The sequence below is a fragment of the Camellia sinensis genome, chromosome 5 (genome assembly GCF_055761805.1).
Source record: "Camellia sinensis isolate YWXY chromosome 5, ASM5576180v1, whole genome shotgun sequence".
In the NCBI taxonomy this organism is placed as follows: domain Eukaryota; kingdom Viridiplantae; phylum Streptophyta; class Magnoliopsida; order Ericales; family Theaceae; genus Camellia; species Camellia sinensis.
This window is the reverse complement of record NC_138965.1, coordinates 134071174-134095787: the sequence shown is the minus strand read 5'-3', so window position 1 is coordinate 134095787 and position 24614 is coordinate 134071174. Positions and strand designations below refer to the sequence as shown.

Sequence of the window (24614 nt, the reverse complement as noted above, 5' to 3'; positions counted from 1 at the left end):
TGCAAATAGTTGGTGATTTGAACCCTATTTTCCATATATATATATATATATGGTGAGATTTTGTTGGAGATCTAAGTGATTTAATCCATTGTCTGAGGATTATTAAGAATTTAAAAAATAATTATTATCAAAGATTTAATTTTTTAATGATTTATTTTAATGTTTAACTTATGATCTCAACAAATTGTGCACAACCATGACCTATAAGGTTATGTATTATTTACAATTTTTAAAGTTGCAATGTAGCATTTTGTAAGTAGTAAAACTATCATTTGAGATTCATTTTAAATATTAGATATTGATTTTGGATAAAAATATTTGATGGCAAAAGTACATTCAACAATATTCTAAAGAATATTTGAGGTATCAAAAGGTCAAAGTCTTTCTAATCAAATTTACTTTTTCTTTTTAATGTGCAATGCATCTAGGCAAACTCTACAAAAATGGTTGGTCCTAATTTTTGAAAACTAAATTTAAAAATATAAATTTGACAAGGATATACCTCGTTTCCAGTTGAATAATTTAATTTGACGGTGCTATTAAGTCACCGTGGGTTCATCACAAAACTAATCTTGATAATCTAAACTATTCACTTTATAAATTATTTCAAGAAGATTATTTATTAAAAAAATTATATTAATCAAATTATCATAATCATACGATCAAATCATATTTATCTTAAAAAAACAGTAACAAAATATATAAAATATATATAATGTGTAACAAAACATTTTTTTTTTATGTTTAATTTCTAGTCACGCCTTGACATGACCCATTTTTTTTATACCTAAAATTAACTTTATGGTTAATGGAAATGAAGAGCCGACCTGTTATCGTCAAAAAGTGATTGTAGCAACTTTAAAAGTCACAAATTTTTTAAATTCTATCTTATAGCTTTGCTTTCTCAAAAATTATTTTTGCTCACCAACCTCAACAATGCTTGTTCTAGAGCATTCTCTCTCTCTCAAAAACATCTCTCTATAAATAGCTCCAATGTAAATATCAGTGAGTATAGTAAGATTACAAAAAAATAAAAATGAGTGGAGGAGGCATGGAGTCCTATGCTAAGCTACCTCAAAATTTTGGTGTTGGTGATGCAAATGGTCAGCATGCGAATGGACCATGTGGGCACTTTCAAATGCCAGTACATTACCCGAGGTATACTAGGGCCGAGTACGAGGCCATGCCGGAGTGGAAACTCGACTGTTTGCTAACGCAGTATGGGCTACCGGTCGCTGGAGATGTCAACGAGAAGAGGAAGTTTGCCATGGGAGCTTTCTTGTGGCTTCATTAACGCTGTATTTTGTTGGGAAATTGGGGAAAGAATATGGAAATGAAAAGAAAAAAAATATGTGAAATTAAGTGAAATATAGTTATATTTTATTTTCATTTCACCTATTTTTTTCATTTCTATTTTCAAATTCCCTCAACCAAATATAACATAAGAGTGATAATGTAAGATTTATGTATTAATAGTGGTGTTTTTATTTTATTTTATGGTATTGCTATTTTTTGTTGAGATTTTTAATTTTTTGTTTAGACTATGTTCGGATTTTGGATTTAGAGAGATATTTGTAGAGGAAAAGAAAGAGGAGAGACATATGAAAATGAAAATTCTCTTTTTAGATCAAACATGAATTTTAAAATTATGAACTTGGGCGATATTGAACAAGGCAAGGATTGACAAGAGTTGAGGTGGCCTCTAATGTAAGTGTGTTTGTAAGAGTGTGTAAGAGCATCTCCAACGGTAGTAGGTATTTTACCTATCTAAATATTACTATAAAGTATATATTTTATTTTGCCTATCAACTGTTTTATGTTTTTACTCCAACCATACTCTTTATTTTAGCTATTAATCCAAATACTATTAATTTTATAGAATGCCACGTCAACAACAAAGATGGAGGGAAATGATCTTAATGATTGAATACATTTTGCCTAGCGTTGAAGGCTAGCTACATGTAGCTAGTGAATATGAGTTGAGCCAAAATGCCTAATCATATGCCTAGTGCGTTGGAATTGAAAAAAGTGAATCACACTAGGCATTTTAACTAACAAGTATTATATGCCTAGTGCATTGGAGATGCTCTAACATATTGTGTTTATGATCTAAGCTTTGCTAATGAAGAGTGTGTTGATTTATAATGTTTTCTCTCTGTTAGAGGAAAGAGTTGAAGATGAAAGTTTTTTGTGTCCCAATTTTGGAACTAAAAGCTTAGAGTAAAAGCATTCTTGATTGGTGTTGAATTTGAAGTAATTTTATAGATACAAAATAAATTCAGCAGTTATTGGTGGCGCTGCACAAATTCATTTTTATTCTTAACTTTTAGAATAAATTATAAATATACTCCTGCAATTTGTTTAAAATGTGAATTGTCTCTTATAATTTGAAAAATTAAAAGTACTTCCTTATAAAAAAAAATTTATTTAACAACATTAATTGAAAAAAATAAAATTTCTAACTACTCTCATATATAATAATAAAATTATTTAAATTATTAATTGAAATATATTTCTGACATTATTAAAAATTATTAATTGATTTGATGATTTATTAATAAAATTAATCATTTGTTATGAAATTATAAATTTTAAGAGGCGGGATATAATTTTCAAAATCACAATAAACAAATCATATTTTAAGTAAATTTCCAAAAAAAATATTTGTAATTTACTGTAATTTTTATGAAATACACATAAACCATGTGGATCTCACATAAATTAAGACTCAACTTAGGCCTTGTTTGTCAACTATATATTTTAGTTAAAAAGTCAAAAAGTCAATCTAAGTTATCACATCACTTTCTATATTTTTTTACACATCTTTTCGTAAAAAATCAAAAAATTACTAAAATAACGTATTCTAACCAAACCTCAATCCCACATAAATTAGAAGTCGAATAATGTTTTGTAACTCGAAACTTTTTCCCCCGAATGGCCCGATTTTCAAAAACGACGTCGTTTTGATTTTGATTTTTTTTTTTTCTTCTTCCCCTTCCACTTTTCATTTCTCTATCAACGGTTGAACCAAACCCAGAGAGAAAGAGAGAAGGAAGAAGAGAGGAAGAGGAGGATCTGTGTGTATTGATGATGATGGAGGGGGAAGATCTGTGTGATCCCTCTTGTATCTGTGTGTGTGTATCTGTGTGTGTGTATCTCTTGGGAAGATCTCTCTCTCTCTCTCTCTCGATGGGTGGGTTTGATTTTTGTGGGTGATTGGGTTTAATTTTTGTGTTTGATTGGTGGGTGGGTGGGTTTGATTTTGATTTTGATTTTGTTTTTAGAGAGAGAAGTGGGTTTGCTTCAATTTTGTGATGGGTTTGGTAGTTTTTAGGGAAAAAAAGTAGAGGAAGAAGAAGATGAAGAAATGTTCAACTTCAATTTTGTCAATGTTCAACATTTGTGAAAGAAAGTGGGTTTCCTCCTCTCTTTTCTGTACAGACCAGTTCACTAATGTTGAAGAAGATGAAGAAAGTGTTGATCACAAATGTTCAACCCACTTTCTTTCACAAATGTTGATCACAAATGTACAAATGTTGATCACAAATGTTCCTCTCTTTTCTGCACAGACCAGTTCAATTTTGTGAATGTTCACAAATGTTTGAGCCAGAAAAGAGAGGAGGAAGGAAGACGAAGACGGAACGAAGAAGAAGAAAGAAAAAAAATACAAAATGACGTCGCTTTACATTTTTAAACCATTCGGATCAACTAGTTTCGAGCTACCCAGCAGAACTGTTAAAAGTCAAGAGGCATTCGTAACATTGTCACCACTGACACAATAATTTTTGAGAATCAATTATAAATTCAGTCAACACAAGTGGAGTCCTACAAAGTAAAACTTGAGCCGACAGAAGAGTAATAATCACTTCAGTAGTGGACTTCACTGCGTGATATTTATGGTCATACTTACTTTTTGTGGTCATTTCTATAATTAATTATATGTTTGTAGAATTATTACAAATTTTGCTAAATTTTATGATTCTTTGTTTTTAAAATCACAATGAAAAAGTAGAATTGGCTGATCCAACTTCAATTTTTTTTCTTTCTTTTTTATATTTAATTGAACAAGCATTGTGAATGAGAAGGCATTAATACATGTATGCTATAAGGATCCAAAAATTGGAATAATAGTTTTTGAACAGCAGATCTAACCATAACAAGGACAACACAAGAGCATCTCTTTGACATTGGCAACTACATCTCAAAATGTAATAATTTGACAACTTGTTCTAATATTATAAAGGTTATTATTTTATTTTCAAAAAAAAATAAAAAATCTCAATTTTAAAGGCAAAATGTCATATGTGAGAGACTATTATAAAAGAGAGTATAAATTGACAAATTTGATGATCCCCATCTAGTTGAGTTTTTTTGCCATAAAGGAAAAATGAGATTTGCTCCTCTGAAAGTGATTAATATAATTCCATTTTCTATATTGGGCAAAGATTTTAGCTAGATAAATAATTCAAAAAAATAAAGTTGACTTACTTATAATATTGTATTGCGAATATATGGCTTGCTGAGGGTCTAGGAATATAGAGATCAGAAGCTTAAATTTAAACACTTACTTTAACATCTCTCTCAAACGAGTAAAACTTCATATAATTTGATTTTCTCAAATGCACTCATAAAAATTTTAAAAATCACATTGTGGTGGGAAATATTAATCAAATATGCGCTATATATTAAAAAAAAAAATGTTGGAATTTTTTAATATTTGAAAACGAAAAGAAAAAGGTTGAAACACACTAAGGCCTGCTTGTATCGGGCCCACAGACAATCGGGCCCATGAAAATTATAACCAGCCCAGATTGGACCATCATGGCCCAAACCACTCTTAGCCCAACTTACCCAACGCACACTGCATAAGACAGTACAATCGGCGGCGTACAATAAAATTTGCCGGCGCACAAGTGCAGTCATCATTACTACTCCCTCTTCTCTTTTTCAAAAGAGAGTGCCCCGGCATAGCCCCAATTTTCTCAGATCGGACCCCTAAATTTTCTCGGGAAAACGAAGGAAAAGAAAAGAAAAGAATGCCAAGAGAAATAATCACACTGCAGGTGGGACAATGCGGGAACCAGATCGGGATGGAGTTCTGGAAGCAACTCTGCCTCGAGCACGGCATCAGCAAAGACGGCATTCTCGAAGATTTCGCTACTCAGGTTCGCTCATTTTCACCTTCTTTTTTTTTTTTTTTTTTTTTTAAATTTGGATATTTGGTTTTCAGTGCATATGTTTTGATTCGGTATACCCATTATCCGTTTGGTTGCCGAGAAAAATAAGCAAAAAGAAAGAAAACGAATGTAAATTTGTGTTTAATGTTGAAAAGGAATTATAAATTAAGAATTGAGATTTTAAGGTAAATAGTTGAATTAGGCTCAGTTGTGAGAGTGTTATGCATATAAATATATGTGTACATGTGTAGTTTCTGTGTCTATATTTGAGCCGAGGCTGGAAATTTTAATTTATTTTCTTTTCTTTTCTTACACTTTCTTAGTGAAGAAATGGCGCAGATTGGCTGTCTGTTTGGATTAATATGATTCTCTACTATCAATTGAGCAATGCTATTCACACTTCATTTTTAGACAAAAAAATGGAGAGTGAGAGGACTGTGAATAAATATCATTGCTCTATTAATTTCTCAAATAGGTACTAAATCATCTAACATTATCAGGTTTGTAATTTTGTCACAAACAAATGTGATTAAATATATTGTTTTGGTTTTACTTTTAAGTGTTACTTCTACTTGGATTTTCTGTTCACAATTCATGTACATTGAACTTGACTCGCATCTATACATTTTATATATAACATCTATATAATAAAGCAGGTTTTAAATTTATCCTACAAACATTTGTCCTACTAGAACATTTGGACGGCTCAGATCTATTCAAATTATAAAACAACGGTTGAGATATATTTTTCAAAAAATATCTTACATGTACATTTTTTATTTTCCCGCTTCTCTCTCTTACTTTTTTTCTTTTCTCACCCATCCTTCTATAATCTCATGATTCCACCTTCCACGATCCCATGATTCCACCTTCCTCTCACTTTTCTTTTTATTTTTTTATTTTCTCCCATTTTTATTTTTCACTCTATTTGTTTTTTAATTTGTATTTTCACCTTTTTGTTAATTTATTTTTATTCATATTATATGGAAAAGTCTGCGATCTAGGAAGCACGGATACGGATACGGATACGGATACGGGATACTGGTACGATACAATACGGATACGGCGATACGACAAAATTTGAAAAACTAGGATACGGGTACGGCGGGGATACGTTTGTAAAAAATATTATTTTCACAATTTTTAGTAATGTAACATACATAAAAATAAAACTTAAACAATTTTTAGTCCTTTTAAACTACTAATCTAAAATTGTTTTATTTAGCACCAAAAAAAATCTAATATTTAGCACAGTAACTAATTTACAAACCATAATGATATTTTTTGCAAAAAAAAAAAAAAAATGTGACAATTTATTTAGCCAAATAGGTTCAACTTTTTTCATAACCAAACACATTTACAACTTATTTTAATTCTTTTAAACTAATAATCTAAAATTTTATAAGTATAAAAGCTAACATATAAATGATATCAAATGGGGCCAATGTGAAAACATGAAATTTCTTAGTTTTCATTTCAGAATCTGTAAATTTTACTAGAGAAATTGAGAAAAAAATTTCCCCTATAATTTCAAATTTAATATTGATTTCATTTTATAGATCTTAAAGAACAAAGAGTATATTATAAAAAAAGAAAAAAAGAAAGAAAAAAGAAAAAAATTGTGTATTATAAAAACAGCAACAACCAACAGGAGATCGAAAGAAAGAGAGAGGAGAGCAAGACGAGACGAAAGAGGAAGAGGGAGAGATCGAGCGAGAGCAAAAGAGAGAGTGAGTGAGATCGAGTCTATCAGTCCAGAGAGATCGAGCGAGAGGGAGTAGGAGAGAGAGACAGTGAGATCGAGCGAGAGGGAAAGAGAGAGAGGAAGCGAAAGGGAGAGAGAGAGGGACGAACCTGATCGACACAACGACGCTGCTACTCGCAAACCTAATCGACGACGCTACTGTCTAGAGAGACGACGCTGCTGTTCCTCCTTCTTTGCTACTGCTACTGCTGCTGCTAGGGCTTGGTTGGTTGTTTTTTTTTTGTTTTATTTTACATAACTTTTGTTATTTTACAATTTGACCCCATTATAAGTTTTTTAAATTATTTTTTCGCCCCGCCGTATCCCGAAAGTATCCAAGCATATCCCTAAAGTATCCTCGCATATCCCAAACGTATCCGAAATTCAAAAAATTAAAAAAAAAAAAGGATACTTATTTTCCGTATCTGATACGTATCCTGCCGTATCGGACGCGTATTCGTATCCGATATGTATCTGATACGCGTACGGGAGCCATTTCAGAGTAGCTTCATAGTCTGCGATCCCAGAATTAGGAGTCAGATTTTACTGTGTGTAGTGGAGATTATATTAATTAATTTTTTAGTCCACAAATTAAATGAATATGAACAATTAATTATTATTTTTAAATATATTGAATACCTGATAGACTTCGTAAATTTAGACCTCATATGAATCTTCAATATTTATATAATAAAGGAAGATGGTTTTTGAATTTGTCCTACTAAGACATTTAGACAGCTCAGATTTATTCAAATTATAAAACAACAGCTGAGATATATTTTTCAAAAAATATTCTACATGTACATTTTCTATTTTCCCATGTCTCTTTCTTACTTTTTCTTTTTCTTTTTCTAACCCATCCTTTCATAATCCCACGATCCTACCTTCCTTTCTCTTTTCCTTTTAATTTTTTATTATTATTTTCTCCAATTTTTATTTTTCTCTCTATTTTTTTATTTTTTTTATTTTCTTCTTTTTGTTCAATATATTTTACACATATTTCCATATAATGTTTGTATGCCGTAATATACTAGAACATTACGAGCATACATACAATTTTCATATAATTATATAAGCAAAAGCAGTATTGTATGTATGCCCACGAAAATTGTATATATGCTAGGCATATCTGTCTATCTAGCTATATATTATATAAGCAAAAGCGAGTTTTCGTAAGGAGTTTTGTGAGAACTCCAAAATTTTATAATAAATTTGTGCTTTATCAAATTAAAAAATAAATTTAAATAGTGTTGGGATTAAAATTATATTCTAATCCTAACATTATTTACACCGTGCCTTCAGGCATACATACAATTTTCATATAATTATATAAACAAAAGCAATGTTGTGGGTGTTTGGTAAAACTTAATTTCAACTTAAAGCAGCTTTTGACTTAAATTAAGCTATATTGGTGCGTTTGGTATAGCTTATGAGGATAGCTTATGGCTTAATTTAAGCCAAATTTCAACTTAAATTTAAAGTTGCTCTGGAGATGCTTAAAAAAAAGACTTATGCGCGCAGCTGTTTGGGGAGGGGCTAAATGACTGAAATGCCCCTCCTAATCTCCATTATTTACGAAAATGCCATTATATAATCCCATCTGAAAACACTATTCACTCTCTCTCTCTCGATGGAGGTGATTTCCGGCGAGTGTGGAAGTGATTTCCGGCGGTCCAGGTAATCTCCGTCATTGTGATCTCAAGGCATCCGACACTCATTTTCATCCTCAACACAACACAACATCCATCGTCATCGCGACCTCTCTTCTCTCTCTCTCTCTCGATCGTCATCTCGATCTTCCCCGTTCGAGGAAACCCTAGCGCCGTCGTCATCTCGATCTTCCCCGTTGCGATCTGCTCTCGCGCGATCTACTCTCGAAGGTGTAGAAGCTCTCGAAACCAGAGGAAACCCTAGATCTGATCTGCAATCTCACTCGATCTCGTCTCTCTCTTCTCTGTTGCAGACCACCGGCGATGAGGAAGATCGAGGCTAGGGTTGCAGCGTACGGAGGCTCAGGAAGGAAGAGGAAGGAAAAAAATTAAATAAATTAAACAAAAAATAATAATTAAAAACAAAATAATAAAAATAATATTGAACAAAATAAATTGAAATAAAAATAAAAAATAAAATAATCAAAATAATTTATTAATATTGAAATAAATTGTGCAATTCATATCCATTAAATAAATAACACAATTTAATTGTAATGAAAAAGAATAATAAATTAAAAAAAGAATTATATTAACATTATAATAATTATATTAATATTAAAAGAATTAAATCAATTACACAATTTTATTGTAATGAAAAAGAATAATAAATTAAAAAAAGAATTCTATTAACATTATAATAATTATATTAATATTAAAAGAATTATATTAACATTATAACAATTTAATTGTAATTAGTATTAAAAAGAATTATATTAAAAAATAATAATAATTAGTATCAAATAATATTAATATTATTTGATATTAATTACATTTTATCAAGTGTAATAATTTTTATATTAGTTGATACTAATTAATACTAATTATATTAACTTTTATTAATGAAATAATTTTTTTAAATTAAAATTGGAAAAAAAAAATGACAAAATTATTATTTTTATATCATATAAGGGCCAGAAAGTCAATTATACAAAAAAAGCTATTTTACAGCTTATTTACCAAACACTATTCTGCAACTTAAATCTATAATCTCACAGCTACACCAAACAGGTTACCAGCTTATGCTCACAGCTGTAAGCTATAATCTGTTAAGGTATAATTTATAATCACTTTCCCACAGCTCTACCAAACGGGGCCATTGTATGTATGCCTGTGAAAATTGTATGTATGCCAGGCACATCTATCTATCTAGCTATATATTATATAAGCAAAAACGAGTTTTCGTGAGGAGTTTTGTGAGAACTCCAAAATTTTATAATAAATTTGTGATTTTATTAAATTTAAAAATAAATTTAAATAGTATTGGGATTATAATTATATTCTAATCCTAACATTACTTACACCGTGCCTTTAGGCATACATACAATTTCTTTATAATTATATAAGCAAAAGCAGTATTGTATGTATGCCTGTAAAAGTTGTATGTAAGCTAGGCACATCTATCTATTTAGGTATATATTACATAAGCAAAAGCGAGTTTTCGTGAGGAGTTTTGTGAGAATTCCAAAATTTTATAATAAATTTGTGATTTTATCAAATTAAAAAATAAATTTAAATAGTGTTAGGATTACAATTTTATTCTAATCCTAACATTATTTACACCGTGCCTTGCATGGGCATACGCTAGTCATACATATTTCAACAATTGAGGCAGAGGGAACTTGTAAAAATAAATCTATAAATAAAGGCAGAGGAGCACACATGTAAATGTGGTTTATACAGGTTAGGGTCCATTCTTGACTCTAATTCATGATTCAGATTCATAAAACTGGTGCATTTCCTGATGTATAATTGTTACTTAGAATGAAATTTTAAGGGTAATGCCCTCCTCCATATTGTAGTGTAGCATATTTAATACATATGCACTGGAATACGAGTATCCCTTTTCTTGAAGCCTCATTCTTGGCACTCTAATAACATTCAATTGGAACTTTGTCGACTTCATTTCACATTGGTGATTCCTCACTACAAATATCTCTTTATAAGTTACTTATCATACTTAGCATGAACATGGTGGCTTGTGATTAAATACACTGAATTGTAAATGCCACAGGGAGGTGACAGGAAAGATGTGTTTTTCTACCAAGCTGATGATCAGCACTACATACCACGAGCTTTACTGATTGATTTGGAGCCCAGGGTTATTAATGGTATTCAGAATAGTGAATATCGAAATCTCTACAATCATGAGAACATATTTGTTTCAGATCATGGAGGGGGTGCTGGGAATAATTGGGCCAGTGGATATCATCAGGTTCATTAGTTTCTCTTTGTCTAGTGAGCTTATCTGGACACTCCAACTAATTTGTCTGTGCAACTAGAGATCTTCATATTGTGAAAGTTCTACACTTAAGTGAAACATATGCTTGCATTTAGTGATTATTTGATTGCCTTGCTTCATTTGTAAAATTATGTTTGATGTTAAACTGAATTTTCAATTATGTAGGAATCTTAAGTATGTGCAAATGTTTAAATTTTTGTAGTGAGATTTTTGTTATGTCCTATTCTTGTCCCTGGAAGGAAATGAGTAGCAGAAGTGTATATCATTATGTAATAGGGTAAATTTGTAGTGAGATTTTTGTTGTGTCCTATTCTTGTCCCTGGAAGGAAAAGACTAGCAGATTTCTTCACAAGTTTTTAACAACTCATTACCACCAAAGAAATATATAATAACTGCTTAAAAGGACATTATTCCATAAAACAACACTTTTTCAGGTTTTTTTAGCCAAATCTGAAGTGATCTCATTGATCATGTATTCAGCACTCACTTGTTGTAATCACTTACCTATAATCTACAGCTTAGAAGCGTGAACACCTATAACAAGGTGCTGGCATTTGTGTCAGAGACAGACGCTTCTTGAATACTCCTTGATACATTTTCTGTATAATCTAAACAAGATTTATAATTTTGGAGACCAGGTTGACACTCCTAAAAATGTGGTGGATATACTCTGAACGTATTTAGAACTTTGTTTTAGTTAAAAAAGAAAAAAAAAGTGTACCGATAAAAAAATTCAAATTTTCCGTTTATATAACATGTTTGATTGTCTTAAAAGCCTAAGAGAAGTGTAAGGTTCAAAAAGGGCTATAACCCAGTGCTGGTATTGCCAATATGTGGTACTGGGTGTTATTGTCTCAAAATGGCTGCCCCTGGATTTGAATCTGTATTTTGAGCTTCTATCATTGCCTTGTTTTGTAATTTTTTTTGGTTGGTCTTGTGAGTCACTAGCATACGTCATATGCTGATGTTTCTATTATTTATTTTTTTTATCAGGGGAAGGGTGTTGAGGAGGACATAATGGACATGATTGACAGAGAAGCTGACGGAAGTGATAGCCTCGAAGGTTTTGTTTTATGCCATTCAATTGCTGGAGGAACAGGCTCAGGTCCAGCTCCTCTATAACATTTGTTTATATCAAGAGTTTGGAAAATTAGTTAATGTTGTGAAATTTAATTATTTAAGATGTATTATTTCAAAGTATATGTTACAATATATGGTATTTGTTAGAATTTACCTACACTTACCACCACCTACTACCACACCTACTACACCTACCACCAATTTACCCTCACCTACTCCTCACCTACTACCCAAATCCTCTTCTATATAATAGGACTCCTTGTAATACATCAATCAATTAATCAATCAATAATATCTCAATTTTAACATGGTATCAGAGCAGGTTTAGAACCTACTATTTTTTCGCTTCACCGGCGGACGGCAACCTCACCTTAGCCGTCCGCCGGACCTCAACCTATTCCGCTTATTTTCTACACATACCTTCCCATCATCCCCTGCTCGAACCAAACAAACCCGTAGTAGATTCATCTGTTGGAGCTCAGGGAGAGAAACCGAGGGAGTGAGAGAGAGATGCAGACTGCGGTGTTGAACCCATCATATTCTGTCTGCAGGGCCCAACAAACCCTCGAACCTTCTTGTTCTCTTTCCTCTCCATCCACAACACCTTTCTTCCACCCCTCTTCACCCTTCAAGAACTCCATCTTTGGCCCTCGAATTTTTCTATCTGAGAGAAGCAATCTGGTGCAGCGGAGCTTTGCACGTTCCGTGCCCACTGGGATACACAGGCGAGTTGTAAAGACGGTTGCCACGCCAGATTCAGCTGTGGAGTTGTCCCTAACAGTAGAAAATGTGGAGAGTGTGTTGGACGACATTCGACCGTATCTCCTTGCCGATGGTGGTAATGTGGCACTACACGAAATTGATGGCAATGTTGTGAGGTTGAAGCTACAAGGAGCATGTGGCTCCTGTCCAGGTTCTGTAATGACTAGGAAGATGAGCTGATTGATGTTGGCACATGGGGAAGTGACTCACGTAGGTGGTAATTTGGCCCACGGTTTTTATCAAAACCAGCGTATAGTTTCAAAGACGCACTCAAGTACACCCACTATTTTATTTTGCCAACTTTCTATTCTTATTAGTATTATTATTATACAAAACAAAACAACCCACTGCTTTTCTATTTTATTTTATCACATGCCTTCACTCTTGTTGTGAGTGTGTCCGGCTTTTCTTTTTTTTTAACTTTATTTTATTTTAATATATATATATATATATATGTATCTGTTTATTCTACTATATTCTCAAAGCAACTGAGTTACTCCACCACCTTTTGCACCCCACTCACGATTATTTTATTTTATCTTTCTTTTTTTATTTTAAATAAATAAATAAATAAATAAATAAAAATAAAAATAAAAAAATCCTTTTTGAAAACACACTTTATTCCTCTCCATGTGCTGTTGCCAGCACCCATTATAGAATATATATCTATTAAAAAAAAAAAAAAACAAAAAAACAAAAAAACAAAAATCACCAAAATAACACCACAAACATTCCACACACTTGTCATTTCTTCATGCCGGGGCTCCACCCCGATCACAATTTTACATCATAAAAAAAAAAAAAACCACCAACACAACAACCACACCCACAGTGGGATTTTTCTCTACTCTGCCGCCGGTCTTTTCTTCTTGCCTCCGTCTTGGGCGGCCCTTGCCGGTGTTGCCTCCGTGTTTCCTTGTCCGCCAAGCACGTTCACTCCCCCATACTCCTCCACTGCAGCATATGGAGGACCTCCAAATCGGAACATCACGGTGGCCTTCCGCTTCAGCTCCTTGTTTTCTGCCCTTAGCACGCTTATCTCTGCTCGCGCATCCTTATACATGCGTTGGAGCAGAGCCAGCTGGGAGTTTAAATGCTGCACCTCATTTGTCCTACTCTGCAGCCGGTTCGACAAGTTTGTGACCGCCGTCATGCTTTCCACACATGCCTTCAGAGTATACTGATTGGCCTCCACATCCGACTGCACTGCCATTTTTTGCTCCACAGACCGCATCGGAAAGTTCAACGGAGCAAACTCCAGGGCACTTGGTTGAGGTTCCAGTGCCACCGCTCCAGTAATCTCTCTTGTTGACTCGTTGAGGTCGGGAAAGAGGGTGAGCAGACCGCGGGAAGACGAAGCCATTTTCTGGGCAACAAAGTGTTACAAACTATTTTCTGGGCAACAGAGTATTACAGACTATCTCTCTCCGCAAACGGAACTCTCTTTCTCAGCAACACGAAGGATTTTTCAGAGGTTTCTCTCAGTTTTTCTCTGCCTCAGCCTCTGCCTTCGTCTTGGTTAAATAGCCGAGGCTGCCACGCGCATCGCGCGCCTCTTGACGCCCGACAAACTGGCACGCCTTTTCATGGCACATCTTTTGATAAAGTGGGCGCGCCTTTTGAGGGCGCGACTTTTGAGGGCTCACTATATATATCCATATATATCTATATTTGGGCAGCCTATATACACCATCATACAGTGTATTTTTTAAGGGTCCGACAAGACTCTGTAAACTGTCCCGACATTGATTCCGGTTAGCTCCTTTATGGGTCCGACAAGACTCTGTAAACTGTCCCGACATTGATTCCGGTTAGCTCCTTCATGGGTCCGACAAGACTCTGTAAACTGTCCCGACATTGATTCCGGTTAGTTTCTACAAGGGTCCAGCAAGACTCCGTAAACTGTCACAACATTGTCTGCTACAACGGTCCGACATGACCCCATAAACTGTCTTCTACATCGGTCTGACACCGCCATCCAGTGTCCTCTACACCGTTATGACACCACCATACAGTGTCCTCTACAACGTTATGACACCACCATACAGTGTCTTCACCAACGGTCTGACACGACCATACAGTGTCTCCTATCATTTTTTATTTTTTATGTATTTTCTTGTTTTGTTCCTCTCTTCAAACTCAAGTTGGTTAGTTTCTATCCTCCTTGAGTTTGCGGGGGGCTGTTAGAATTTACCTACACTTACCACCACCTACTACCACACCTACTACACCTACCACCAATTTACCCTCACCTACTCCTCACCTACTACCCAAATCCTCTTCTATATAATAGGACTCCTTGTAATACATCAATCAATTAATCAATCAATAATATCTCAATTTTAACAGTATTACTTTTCAACAAATTCCAAATCGATCCATCATTGCAAATTTAGAATGAACTAAATGACACATTTTGTTTATCCCCTCTGCTTAATTGGTAAACTTGGCCCGAACTGAACTTAGCGTACTACAATTTATAGAATAAATTAACTTAAATTTTGCATCCTTGTGGATCCTTATAGTGATAGTAATGGTCAACGATTTCTTGGCCACCATAGCTCTTGGTAGTTATATGATAGCACAAATACGATTGCTTTTTTACTCTTGCCAGCGAAATTGTTGAATGGTTTTAACTTTTGGTGTTTTTTTCTTGAACCAATAATTGCTTGATTTTATGTAGGTATGGGTTCATATCTTTTGGAGACTCTGAATGATCGCTACAGCAAAAAGCTTGTTCAGACATATAGTGTATTTCCTAACCAAATGGAGACAAGTGATGTCGTGGTCCAGCCTTACAATTCACTTTTGACACTCAAGCGACTTACACTGAATGCTGATTGTGTTGTCGTTCTTGATAATACTGCGCTTAATAGAATTGCTGTGGAGCGACTTCATCTTACAACTCCTACTTTTGCTCAAACAAATTCTTTAGTTTCTACTGTCATGTCAGCAAGCACAACCACATTACGTTATCCAGGATACATGAACAATGACTTAGTTGGCCTTCTTGCCTCGTTAATACCAACACCAAGATGCCATTTTCTAATGACCGGATATACACCACTCACAGTGGAACGTCAGGTAAGATTTAGATTCTCATGTTGTCATGTTCATAATATTTCTCCGTAATCGATTGATTGATTATTAGTACTTTTGTAGCAGATTAATTAATCTTCTTGTTTTATCTGCTTAGAACTTCTTTAAGTTTGTGTTTCACATGATATCATTTTCTCATCTTTTTAGGGAAGCATTTACTATTTCCTTCTATCAAAGTAGTTTAAATGAAATTGAGATTTAATTCTAGGCCTGGAAAATGATCTGATACTCTTGTGCTATTCCATTTTTTATGGCACCTTAGTAATATCGTTGAGAGTCTAAGATTGGTTGAATTACAATTTACAGAGCTTTCCTAACATAGTGTAATGTATATTCATCTGAGTTTCAGGTTGCAAAAGCTCACCATTTATCTATTCAAAAATGTCTTTTGCTTGGCAGTGTGGAATACATTTTAGAAAGGAGATTATAATATGAGCGGAATAATTTTCATTTTATCATTTATAATTTTAGTGTTGGGACATTGTTTTGTTTTCTTTCACGTGTTGGTAATGATAACTAGTGATTGCAAATATGAAGCATGTCCAATTTGACCATGCTAGAAACTAGAAACTGAGGTCATTGAGCTTGGTTTTTCAAGAAAGGAGGAATGATAGTCTTCAGGTCTTTTGCATTTTTATTTCACATTCATATTTCCATCCAGTTCTCTCACTGGTCTGACAAGTAAAAGAATGAATAGAGACAAATTTATTTTTTTTTTTGGTTTTCACATGCCATAATAATTTAAAGAGTGGAATAAGATGATTGCAAGTTATTTTTTGGAATTCAAAATTTCTGGTTCAATACTCCAATTAGTCTAAAGCTGCAATTGGATCTTGGAAGTGCGGAAGGAAAAACCTTTCAGAGTCCGTAATCTATTCTTTATCTAACTTAAGATTTTGGTGTTTTATAATCATATTTTAAGCATGTGAATTAGGCATTTTTTGGAAGATTTAACCTGCAATCTGATGCAGATATATCCCTTCTTGGCAGGCTAATGTGATTCGTAAAACTACTGTACTGGATGTCATGAGGAGACTTCTGCAGGCAAGAGAAACTTTGTCATATGCTTTTTCAACAAGGGTGGCCTTATTGCCTAGGTAGCCAGGTTGTTTTGTTAAATTTGATGTATGGAAAAATAGAGAGAATGAAATATGTATTGATGATTGATATATTACAAGATTGATTAATTACAATTCCTATACAATCTATATATAGAAGAAAATGTGGTAGTAGGTGTAGTGGAGGTGATAGTGGGTTAGGTGAAGTGGAGTGTGTGGTGAAGTGGAGGTAGGTGAAGTGGAGTGTGTAGTGGAGTAGGTGAAGGTAAATTGGTGGTAGGTGTAGTAGGTGTGGTAGTAGGTGGTGGTAGGTGTAGGTAAATTCTAACAGCCCCCCGCAAACTCAAGGAGGAGAGAAACTAACCAACTTGAGTTTGAAGAGAGGAACAAAACAAGAAAATACATAAAAATAAAAAAGGATAGGAGACACTGTATGGTCGTGTCAGACCATTGGTGAAGACACTGGATGGTGGTGTCATAACGTTGTAGAGGACACTGTATGGTGGTGTCAGACCGATGTAGAAGACAGTTTATGGGGTCATGTCGGACCGTTGTAGAAGACAGTTTATGGGGTCATGTCGGACCGTTGTAGAAGACAGTTTATGGGGTCATGTCGGACCGTTGTAGAAGACAGTGTTGTGACAGTTTACGGAGTCTTGCTGGACCCTTGTAGAAACTAACCGGAATCAATGTCGGGACAGTTTACAGAGTCTTGTCGGACCCTTGTAGAAACTAACCGGAATCTATGTCGGGACAGTTTACAGAGTCTTGTCGGACCCATAAAGGAGCTAACCGGAATCAATGTCGGGACAGTTTACAGAGTCTTGTCGGACCCCTTGTAGAAACTAACCGGAATCTATGTCGGGACAGTTTACAGAGTCTTGTCGGACCCATAAAGGAGCTAACCGGAATCAATGTCGGGACAGTTTACAGAGTCTTGTCGGACCCCTAAAAAATCGCATCCTCAAAAGGTGCGCTCAATTTTTTAAAAAGGCGTGCCATCAAAAGGCGTGCCGGACATGATGGCGAGGCAAGTGGGCGCCTTGGCTTGCGTGCCCGTTTGTCGGCTGGTGGTAAGAGGCGCGCGATGCGCGTGGCTGCCTCGGCTATAAGACAGAGGCTGAGGCCGAGGCAGAAGCAAAAAAACTGCGAAATCCTCTGTAAAACTCTTCGTTGTGCTGAGAGAGAGAGGCTGTAACACTGTTGTGCTGAGAGAGAAACTCTGTAATACGCTGTAACACTCTGTTGCCCAGAAAAATGGCCTCGTCCTCGTCTTCCCGTGGACTGCTCACCCTCTTTCCCGACCTCAACGAGTCAACGAGAGAGAGAACTGGTGCGGTGGCACTGGAACCTCAACCAAACACCGCTGGGTATACTCCGTTGAACTTTCCGATGCGGTCGGTGGAGCAAAGAATGGCAGTGCTGTCGGATGTGGAGGCCAATCAGTATACTTTGAAGGTATGTGTGGAAAGCATGACGGCGGTCACAAACCTGTCGAACCGGCTGCAGAGTAGGACAAATGAGGTGCAGCATTTAAACTCCCAGCTGTCTCTGCTCCAACGCATGTATAAGGATGCGCGAGCAGAGATAAGTGTGCTAAGGGCAGAAAATAAGGAGCTGAAGCGGAAAGCCACCGTGATGTTCCGATTTGGAGGGCCGTCATATGCGGCAGTGGAGGAGCAGGCAGTAAATGTGCTCGGTGGCGGGGGAAATCCGGAGGCAACACCGTCAAGAGCTGTTCAGGACGGAGGTAAGAAGAAGAGACCTGCAGCAGAGTAGAGAAGCAAAATCCCGCCTGTGGATGTGATTGTTTGGTTTTTTTTTTTTTGTTGTTGTTGTCGTTGTTGGTGTTGTTTTTTTTTTTTTTTTTTTTTTATGTAAAAATGTGATCGGGGTTGATCCCGGAGATGAATAAAATATGGTTTGTTGTGCAAATTTGTAAACAAACATATATATATATATAGTAAAATATAAAAGAAAGTGCGCTGGATTATTATTATTATTATTTTTTTTTTTTTTTTTAAAAAAAAAATAATAATAATAATAAAATATAATTTTTTTTTTTTTTTTTTTTTTTTTTAATAATGACGAAAAATAAAATAAAATAAAGAAAAGGAAAGAGGAGTGTGGATGAGTGGGGATAATATTTGATAATGATTACGAAAAATAAAATAAAAAAAAAAAGGAAAAGGAAAGTGGGGAGAGCACCAACTAAAAGTTTTATAATAAAAAAAAAATAAAATTGGGCGGTGGATGGGCAGAGAGAGAGTAAAAGGCAGCATGATGATTTGATATAAATAGTAATAAAAAAATAAAAATTTAGACCATAGAGAAAACAGGGTGTCGTGTGCTGTGCAAAGAAGGAGTAAAATAATAGAGAAGAAAAAGAAAGTGGACGTGGGTTCATATCCCACAGAATCACACAGCTTCTCTCTTGGGTCCCCCCAGTACACCTTTGCCACAACCTTTGCCCCTTTGGTCTTTGACATGGTATGAAGTATATCCAGAACTTCTGCATCAGGAGTCAGTCCATATTTCTTGCACACATTATTCTCTCTGAATTCTTCCAGAGGTATCAAAGGTGATCCAGTGTCCTCAAAGAGCTGCTTATTGGTCGGATCGGATTTGGGGGAGAGGACATCGATGACAACAACGAGATCGCCAGCTTCGATCAGATTATCAAATGTCCATTGGAGGGCAAGCTTGCTGGTTGCTGAATAGTCCATTCCAACCTCCGACGATATCGTCATCTCCATCCTCTGCAAGCTCAGTGCTTCCTCTCGCTCCCCGTCCGATTTCATCACTATCTTCCTCACATGCAAAAGGCTGAACCAGCTAGGTCTCAATCCTCTGGTTCTGTCAAAAGGCCTGTTTCGTTGTTGGTGGTTTTGCAACCCCTGGGTGACGTTTTTGCGCGCCCCGTAACCGTCTTGGAGGCAGTGCCCAAGCTCGCGGAGCGCATCGACGTGGCCGAGGTAGGCGGCGCGTGCGCAGAGCGCGACTCCGGCGCGGAGGTCCTTGTCGGTTTTCGAACCACCGCTGCCGTTGAACTGAATCACGGCAAGGGAGTACCGCGACGGCGCGTGAGACCTAATCGCCGCCTTTGCCATCAAAGACGCTCCGCTTCCTCGGTTTTGTAGACAGTAAAATCGGATCATGCCGAGAGTGTAGGAAGCTTCAATGTTGCCGGCGACGACGCACTGTTTCAAAAACCGGTGAGAGTTCTCCGACCAGTTTTTTGGCTCTGATGGCGAAAGTTTCCGAACCGGCTTTTGACGGGTAATAATAATCCGAGTCCGGACTCCGGGTGCCCGTTGCTGAGTGATTTTGGATGCAATCTTCCTTCCAGGGAGGTCCACCCGGCGAACCGGTTCTTGGCGGAGTGGTTCGGGCCAAGGGAGTCGGATTTGGATGATTTTGCTCACAAGGGCCCTGGGGCTCTTCAGTTTGGCATAGAAGAGAGCAGCTATGGAATTTGTGGCAGCGGAGTGAAGGTATGTGTAGAGGTCCGGCGGGCGGCCAAGGCGAGACTGCCACCCGCCGGTGAAGTAGAATTACTAGGTTCTTAACCTAGCTCTGATACCATGTTAAATTTGATGTATGGAAAAATAGAGAGAATGAAATATGTATTGATGATTGATATATTACAAGATTGATTAATTACAATTCCTATACAATCTATATATAGAAGAAAATGTGGTAGTAGGTGTAGTGGAGGTGATAGTGGGTTAGGTGAAGTGGAGTGTGTGGTGAAGTGGAGGTAGGTGAAGTGGAGTGTGTAGTGGAGTAGGTGAAGGTAAATTGGTGGTAGGTGTAGTAGGTGTGGTAGTAGGTGGTGGTAGGTGTAGGTAAATTCTAACATGTTTTCAGGGAAACTTTTATTTGAACGGACAAAGCTGCCCATGTTAGAATTTCTAAGGGATCACAGAAGGACATTTTTATCCATTCATCATAAATTGCCCTGGCAAAAGCCAAGGCTTCCTTGACAATAGGGCCACCCTTTCAACAAAGCACTGGTAGGCATGATTCTGACAGATTCGTTTTGCAGACAAAGAATATCATGGTCTCGTCTTATGCTCGGACAAAAGAAGCTAGTCAGGCGAAATACATATCAATATTGAATATTATTCAAGGAGAAGTAGACCCTACACAGGTAATGATAATTGTTATTATGATTTTTGAAATTTTCATGTGGAAACTAAATCAAGCGCTTTTTAAGTCCTATCACAGTGATTTGATCTTGCAAGGAGTTGTGAAGGGTATGCAAGTTATTTATTTTAATTGCTCACTCGCACATCAAATTCATTGAGATATATATTATATTCTAGAGTTGGCATTATGTATTTATTTTTAATGTGAAGTTTGTAGTTTTCTGTTAGGATGACAATGGTTTGATGAGTAACACTTGCTGTCCTCAAATCAGGTTCATGAAAGTTTGCAGAGAATACGTGAAAGAAAGCTTGTTAATTTTATTGAATGGGGCCCTGCAAGCATTCAGGTGTACCCCGTAAAGTTATTTTTCTGTTATTTTGAACTCATTATTTTCTTTTTTATTTGAAATTACTGTTTAACTTTTAATTTTCCATTATTGCAGGTTGCTTTGTCCAGAAAATCTCCATATGTTCAAACTGCCCATAGGGTAAGATTTTACTTCTCTCTGTCTGTGAGTTCCTTATTTAATTTTTTGTAGGTTTTCTATTCTTGAAAGGTTACAAGAAATCTGAATTTCTTTCTTTGTTTTTTTAGCTTGGTTTTACAAGTTTAGATATTTTATATTTTACATGGTGATGTTCTTATTATGGGAAGGTTAGTTATAAAAAAAAATAATAACCAAGGAAATATGTTGCGTTTTCCATTTATTAGGTCAGTGGACTTATGCTCGCAAGTCATACTAGCATCCGTCACCTCTTCAGCAAGTGTTTAAGCCAGTATGAGAAGTTGAGAAAGAAGCAAGCCTTTCTTGACAACTATCGGAAGTTCCCAATGTTTGCTGTAAGTTGCCTACCTCATTACTATCGTAATTATATTTCAGCTCTAGTTAGTCAATGTATTGAAGACTGTTATTGTTATTGACAAATTCATTTCGTTTTCTGCTTCCAAAGCTCCGATGTTGTGTTACTAGAAAATGTTAAATGCCCTAGTGAATTACGTATTGGTACACACGTTTCGAAACATGGTACACTTTCATTCTAAAACGGTAAATTTAGTGATCCAAAGTAATCCCAAAAGTTTTTAACAACATATTTTCTTAAATGTAACCTTAAGAGGAAAAAACATCAAATATAATGAACTAAAATCTAAGGTGACTTAAGTTTTAACAAGACAAAAACATCAAAAATGAATATGTATATATATATAAGTTTTATTGGATACCTAATAGTTGAAAGAAAATTATTCTAGAAGTACTTTCAGTTCTGAAGTGTAATATATACAAGTCTACCCTTATTGTACCATATTTTAGAGCATGTGATATACTACGTTCCCATTCCCGTTCTTGTTCCTTTTTCCGTTTCATGTACTAAAACGATCCACATTCCGTATAACATAGCTCCAATGTTTTGTCAGATGTTTGATTATCATATATCATTATAAACCATTAATTTTTTTTATACCTTATATAATTACGCTCAAGCTCATGAATAACAATTAAATATTTGACCTAAGATGGAACTGATGTTGAAAACTACCTGATTTTTTTAGCAGCATGTCATTGATTTCTGATGTAGTCAACACCTCAGAGAAAACACATGATCAATATTCATCTTTTTGGGCAGGCTTCCTTTACAGAATGCTTGTATAATTGCACATAAGTCTGATTCCAGTATAATGTGAAACATGGACAGGACAATGATCTTTCAGAATTTGATGAATCAAGGGACATAATTGAGAGTTTGGTTGACGAATACAAAGCATGTGAATCCCCGGATTACATCAAATGGGGAATGGAGGTAAATCTCCCTTTGGCCCCTCTTTCTGCTGTCTGTAATTTGTTATAAATCTTACATTAATGGGTTTTATATATAATGAATTTATTCAGGATCCAGACCACGTTCTGACTGGAGAAGGCAGTGTTACAGGAACAGTGGATCCAAAACTTGCAGTGTGAATTAAACAAGTATGTTACAGCTCTTGTCCCTAGAAATCACTTGGGCTTATGTGTATTTATTGAAACTGAGTTCTTATTATGAATTGGTTCTCTCTCTCTCTCTTCGTACATGCATTGCTTGTTGAATGTTGATGTGAACCTACGTCTATGCAATTCTAATATTTGAACCTTTTCAGTTTGTTTTTGTGGGATTAATACTACTGATGATCTATTCATGGTACTACCAAGCGGATACCCTTTGTGACCATTTGGACCCTTTTGTGTCAGATTCATTGAATTTCTCATGTCAGGGATACTGAGACATGACTAGATTTCATATTTCTTAAATGAGTAAGATAAGATACACACCATTTTCTACCTGCATTTTCTCAGTAGGCTGTGGAATATGGTGTGCTCATAGCCCGACTCTTCTTAAATAATCCTTTTATTTTTTATTCGTGGTATGGTCAAACCTCAATGAATTGGGCTTGGGTGGACAGTTTTGACATTATACTGAGACTGGTTTGAATACTTTTTGAAATGGCACAAAAACTTACCCAACCTTCCCCCTCCACTTCTGATAGTCCTCTATTAATTGACTCGTGGTGACAAAACTGAAAAGCACCCTTTAAAATAGTTCTTATTTAGAATCACTTTGATCCCATGAACTTTTTTTCTTATTTTTCACCACACGGTTGAACAATGGTTCCCTCCATAAAAATTAGATTTGGATTATTTACTTTTCAAAGTCTTTTCTTTCAAATTGCTATGATGATGATATGTGACTTGCCTGTAATTTACTCATGGCAGGTTACCGGGAGGAAACATAGTAAAATGGGACTGATACATTTGTGTTCTGGTTTTTGCCGCAATGGTAAACATGGTATATCTCGTTTTTTGATGTTTTATCTGTTAAAATGAGTATATTGATTCTTATTGTATATATGGTTTTTAAAGTACTACTCCAGGCCTCGTTTGACAAGTAACTTTTTTAGTTAAAAAGTCAAAAAGTTATTAAAAAGTCAAAAAGTCAACAACTTATATTAAAAAGTCAAATATTTCATTCTCTCTATTTTTTGCACATTTTTTCGTAAAAAATCAAAAAGTCATCCCAAACATACTAGTTTTTTTTTACATCATATTTTAGCCAAAAAGTTAAAAAATTACTAAAAAAAACCTATTCCCAAACGAGACCTAGTAAGGGATTCCGGTCCATTCAAAGATTCTTGCCATGTGGTATATAGACATGTCATGCATGTTATGCGGTTTCATTTATGTTTAGGTAGACAAATTGTTCAGTACGGTATCATATGATGATGAGAGTATATATATATATATATATCTTATGGTGCATACATGTGGTGCGACTCTGTGTCGAGGGATTGCATGTGTTGTCCTCATGGTGTTATTTCGTACGTATGGGTGTGGCATGTTCTTCTCATTTTTCTTCCAACATTTGTAGTTTGTGTCAAGTAGTGACTTGACAATTTTTCAAAAATATAAGACACGATTGTGACACGTTAAATTTGTTATTATATATCAAATATATGAATATTGTATTATAAGGTAATAAAAATATAACACTAAGGTGCCGTTTGGTAACACTTACGTTTTCAGTTTTCTGTTTATATTTACAAAAATTTTTAAAACTCGAATAA

General features: G+C 35.3%; 2 protein-coding genes across 3 annotated transcripts; one reads left to right on the top strand and one right to left on the bottom strand.

Annotated features, from left to right (window-relative positions):
* The first annotated feature begins 4873 nt into the window (after positions 1 to 4873).
* Positions 4874 to 23934, top strand: LOC114321283 (tubulin gamma-1 chain). 2 transcript variants are annotated; one of them, XM_082869834.1, is made up of 12 exons: positions 4874 to 5165; positions 10645 to 10845; positions 11866 to 11977; positions 15398 to 15798; positions 16804 to 16857; positions 20920 to 21024; positions 21295 to 21369; positions 21466 to 21510; positions 21735 to 21863; positions 22715 to 22819; positions 22909 to 22986; positions 23767 to 23934. In XM_082869834.1, the coding sequence occupies exons 1-11, from the start codon at positions 5037 to 5039 to the stop codon at positions 22975 to 22977; spliced, it is 1425 nt and encodes a 474-aa protein (XP_082725960.1). In that variant the 5' UTR covers positions 4874 to 5036; the 3' UTR covers positions 22978 to 22986; positions 23767 to 23934. The 2 variants fall into 2 exon arrangements, with proteins under 2 accessions (XP_082725960.1, XP_082725959.1); XM_082869833.1 differs by lacking the exon at positions 23767 to 23934 and having other exon boundaries at positions 22909 to 23146.
* On the bottom strand, positions 18722 to 20414 carry LOC145790873 (uncharacterized). The gene has a single exon (XM_082869835.1). It carries the CDS (start codon positions 20027 to 20029, stop codon positions 18950 to 18952), a length of 1080 nt encoding a protein of 359 aa, XP_082725961.1. The 5' UTR covers positions 20030 to 20414; the 3' UTR covers positions 18722 to 18949.
* Positions 23935 to 24614: the final 680 nt, after the last annotated feature.

Bases quoted from the DNA above. Each gene is read 5' to 3' on its own strand.
- LOC114321283 (XM_082869834.1), top strand. From the start codon at position 5,037: ATGCCAAGAGAAATAATCACACTGCAGGTGGGACAATGCGGGAACCAG. The intron at 21,025-21,294 runs GTAATGATAATT...TCCTCAAATCAG, and splicing joins GAGAAGTAGACCCTACACAG to GTTCATGAAAGTTTGCAGAG. The intron at 21,511-21,734 runs GTAAGATTTTAC...TCCATTTATTAG, and splicing joins ATGTTCAAACTGCCCATAGG to GTCAGTGGACTTATGCTCGC.
- LOC145790873 (XM_082869835.1), bottom strand. From the start codon at position 20,029: ATGATCCGATTTTACTGTCTACAAAACCGAGGAAGCGGAGCGTCTTTG.